Raw genomic sequence first — 4,565 nt, 5'->3', positions numbered from 1 at the left:
GTTCTGTTAAAGGTTATATGATTTGATGCCCCTGAGTTTATGATCCACAAATTAGCACTTGATTCAAAACATTTGCATGAAGGATTGTCAAAATCAGTAGAGGCAGAACAGACCACAATACCTGCAAAGTTCATGGATCTAGCAGCAACACTGGAGGCATTATTAGCACCAGTATCTTCTCCCACATTCTCATTCTGGAAATGGTGCAGCAGGTTCATAATCTGTCCATATTGTTCCTTTGTAAAACTAACATTTGGATGATTGTTACCTTGTGGTTGTTCATCTCCATGAGTATTCATCATGTCATTTGCAGCACCATATACATTTGCCACCACTCTTTTCCCTTTGAAGTTTGGGCTTTGTTGTCTGAAACTCTAACCACCATTGTAACTCCCTGACCTGTAGTTTTGATTATTGTTGCCTTGGGGATACCCATGCAACTTGTAACACTTGTCCCTAGTGTGTCCAGTCCTCTTACAATAGTCACACACTATAGCATTTCTACTACTGCTACTGCCTTAGTAATAATTTCCTCCTGAACTGCTACTACCACCTGCATAATTGTTCCCTCCTAAACTGTTGTTACCACCCGCATAATTGCTTTTACCACCTGCATAACTGTTTCCTTGATAATTTATCTTGAAAGTCCTTCCTCCATAACTCTTGTTATCAAGAGAATTTGCATTCAAAGAGATTGAATATGTGGGCATTCGACCAATAGGCTTAAACTCTCTTTGTTTTTCCTCCTAGATTAATAGTGAGAGCCTGTCCCATGGAAGGGAGTGGATTCATCATGAGGATATTTCCCCTCACTACTGTGTACACTTCATTTAGTCCCATAAGGAACTGAATTAAACGTCTATCTTGCTCTGCCTTGTGCATACCATCCTTTGCACCACACACACATACACAACTACAATGATTTTTCACACTCAAAGTGTTCAACTCCTCCCACAATTTCTTCATCCTCGTATAGTAGACAGTGATGTCTAAGATTCCTTGAGTGAGATTATTGATTTCCTTTTGTATCTGGTAGAGTTTTGCCCCATTGGTTTGGTCGTATCTATCCTCTAGCTCCTTCCAAAGTTCAGCAGAATTATTCACATACTCCACACTGTCTGAGATTTCCTTGATCAATGAATTCAAAACCCAAGATGTTACCATATCATCACACCTCTGCCATTGGCGCAATTGAGGTGAATTGACATTTGGTTTCTCACAACTTCTATCGATAAAACCCAATTTGTTTTTCACTGACAGAGCTCGCATAACTCCTCTTTTCCAGGATCGATGTCCTGTTCCATCAAATTGAGCAGGGACAAGCATCATCCCTGGGCTATCTGAGGGATGCACATATAAAGCACTACTAGTGTCGTTTTTAGATGTGTTAGTTCCCTCAGATGTGGATACATTGTCATCGACAGCTATGGATGTACACAACAAAACTTATTGTGAATTACTCGACAAGAGAAAGAAAAGAAAACTGTGATCGAAACTCAAAAAAGAAAATTGTGATCGAACTCACATCTAAATCAACACAGAAACTTCGAAAATTCATATCAATTGAAGATAACAATTCAAACAGCAATACATCTAATCAGAAGACGAAGAACAGATCAACTATTAATTCTCCCGTTCGGGCCCCCTATTTTCTCGCCGCCCCTTCAATAGCCTTTTACGCGGATCCTGCACTAAGAATTACACAGATGGTGAGAACTCAACCATGGCTGAAACTATGGAAGCCATAACTGGCAACTGAGAGAAAACAATAACAAAGAAGAAATATGTGATTTGGTAAAATGAGAACTCACACCTTTCATTGATCACCAATGAAGTACTTATATACATGTGTGAATATGCATCAACTAATCTGGAGAAAGAAAAAATATCTAACTAACTAATTAGCTCTCTAACAGACTATGACATCATTAACTAACTGCACTAACTAACTGAAAAATGGAATCTAACTAACTGAATGTCATAATTAATACACACTTTAATCATGATCGTTAATAACTATGCTTTTCTAAAAAATTGAGTATCTTTTTTTCAAATCTGACATATATTTTCTTCAAAACATGTTAAATTCACTTACATTAATTAGCCAACAGTTGAAATATGATGATTAGATTAGACGAAGGTCATTAGGGAGACTCTGATTTAGCGCACATTTCATAAGTAAAATGAATTAGGAATGGCCAGTGCATGTGTTCAAATTTTACTGTATAAATATAAATAATATAATCAGTTAATATTAATTAAAAGCTCCACTTGTTTTTAAAGTCAATTATGATTGCTGGAAGCTTCGATTTTTTTATTTTATTTCTAACCCGTTTTTTGATACTCATATTAAAGTCTGACTATTTTGAATTTGTGTCGCGTAGGCCCCTATTTGTTGGGAAGCGTTTCCTACCAAGGGTTTTTTGCATATCCATAACTTAAATCCGAGATTTGAATTAAAAAAAAAAAGCAGCTTCATCCACTACACCACACGAAAAGGTGGTGCTTCAATCTTTTCACTCTACACATAAACAAACAAATAAAGATCAAAGTTCTAGCTAGGTGTAGCAACTCAATACATTGAATTATTTACCCTTAAATCATTTTCAACACTATTGTCATTACTGGAGTATATAATAATATATTAATTCTCCCGTTCGGGCCCCCTATTTTCTCGCCGCCCCTTCAATAGCCTTTTACGCGGATCCTGCACTAAGAATTACACAGATGGTGAGAACTCAACCATGGCTGAAACTATGGAAGCCATAACTGGCAACTGAGAGAAAACAATAACAAAGAAGAAATATGTGATTTGGTAAAATGAGAACTCACACCTTTCATTGATCACCAATGAAGTACTTATATACATGTGTGAATATGCATCAACTAATCTGGAGAAAGAAAAAATATCTAACTAACTAATTAGCTCTCTAACAGACTATGACATCATTAACTAACTGCACTAACTAACTGAAAAATGGAATCTAACTAACTGAATGTCATAATTAATACACACTTTAATCATGATCGTTAATAACTATGCTTTTCTAAAAAATTGAGTATCTTTTTTTCAAATCTGACATATATTTTCTTCAAAACATGTTAAATTCACTTACATTAATTAGCCAACAGTTGAAATATGATGATTAGATTAGACGAAGGTCATTAGGGAGACTCTGATTTAGCGCACATTTCATAAGTAAAATGAATTAGGAATGGCCAGTGCATGTGTTCAAATTTTACTGTATAAATATAAATAATATAATCAGTTAATATTAATTAAAAGCTCCACTTGTTTTTAAAGTCAATTATGATTGCTGGAAGCTTCGATTTTTTTATTTTATTTCTAACCCGTTTTTTGATACTCATATTGAAGTCTGACTATTTTGAATTTGTGTCGCGTAGGCCCCTATTTGTTGGGAAGCGTTTCCTACCAAGGATTTTTTGCATATCCATAACTTAAATCCGAGATTTGGATTAAAAAAAAAGAGCAGCTTCATCCACTACACCACACGAAAAGGTGGTGCTTCAATCTTTTCACTCTACACATAAACAAACAAATAAAGATCAAAGTTCTAGCTAGGTGTAGCAACTCAATACATTGAATTATTTACCCTTAAATCATTTTCAACACTATTGTCATTACTGGAGTATATAATAATATATTAATTCTCCCGTTCGGGCCCCCTATTTTCTCGCCGCCCCTTCAATAGCCTTTTACGCGGATCCTGCACTATATATTTAACGTATTAACATACCTAAAACGTGATACAGAAATTAAATATGATAACTCATTATTAGCTAATTATGACTAGCTATACTAGCTAATCGAGTAGTATAAATAGAAGGCGAAAGAAACCCAAATTTCTCCAAACAAATCCAAATTAATTTCTTTTCCATCTGCTTTTGAAAGACTTAGCAACTCTTCAGTATTTTCTTAATTCACCAACTTTTGGTATCTCTCTTTTTTCTTAAATCATCAGCTTCTTTTTTTCTGTGTAATATATATATATATATATATACCTGTCATATATATGTATAACAACCAGCTATATATCACATTGAGCTAGTTTGTAATTCATGAAATATACTTCTAGTATGTAATTGAAATTATAGACAACTCACTACTAAAACAATCACTATTTTTCCAATAAAATTTAGTTATTCTCACAAATATTTTGATTGAATCATGAGAAAGGAAAAATAATACTAGTGTTTTCAAACAAAAAAATTAGGGTCAATATTTCAATGAAAATTAAGTAGTTTTCATCATGCATTTTTCCACTGAACTGATTTGGTGGAAAATGAATGGAAAAATCGGGTGTGTTTGGTATGAAGGAAAATGTTTTCCTGGAAAATAAGTTGATTTTTGACTTATTTTCTCATGTTTGGTTGGTGACTAAAAAAAATTTTCTGGAAAAGATTTTTAGTATTTGATTTATGAATGAAAAATGTTTTTGAGAAATATCTTTTATTTTTACTAAAGTAGAAAATAATTTTTGAAATTGAAAATATTTTTTAAAAACAAACTTAATTTTTTTTTTTGGGGAGTCTGGTAGGGGGTG

The 4,565-nt window shown here is 33.8% G+C and overlaps 2 protein-coding genes across 2 annotated transcripts in view; one reads left to right on the top strand and one right to left on the bottom strand.

Annotated features, from left to right (window-relative positions):
* Window positions 1-723: 723 nt before the first annotated feature.
* On the bottom strand, window positions 724-1,329 carry LOC107062548 (uncharacterized). Its single transcript, XM_015313282.1, has one exon. It carries the CDS (start codon window positions 1,327-1,329, stop codon window positions 724-726), a length of 606 nt encoding a protein of 201 aa, XP_015168768.1.
* Window positions 1,330-3,864: 2,535 nt separating this feature from the next.
* LOC102589374 (carbonic anhydrase, chloroplastic-like) overlaps window positions 3,865-4,565 on the top strand; it is a 7,470-nt gene continuing 6,769 nt past the window's right edge. Inside the window, exon 1 of the mRNA XM_006357089.2 lies at window positions 3,865-3,955. The gene's annotated coding sequence lies outside the window, so the exon portion shown is untranslated. The remainder of the gene's footprint in view (window positions 3,956-4,565) is intronic.

Source organism: Solanum tuberosum, unplaced genomic scaffold (genome assembly GCF_000226075.1).
Source record: "Solanum tuberosum cultivar DM 1-3 516 R44 unplaced genomic scaffold, SolTub_3.0 scf00241, whole genome shotgun sequence".
Lineage (NCBI taxonomy): Eukaryota > Viridiplantae > Streptophyta > Magnoliopsida > Solanales > Solanaceae > Solanum > Solanum tuberosum.
Note: the sequence above shows the minus strand (reverse complement) of the source record. Positions and strands in the feature narration are given on the sequence as shown.

Excerpts from the sequence above, each read along its gene's own strand:
- LOC107062548 (XM_015313282.1), bottom strand. The coding sequence starts at position 1,329 with ATGATGCTTGTCCCTGCTCAATTTGATGGAACAGGACATCGATCCTGG.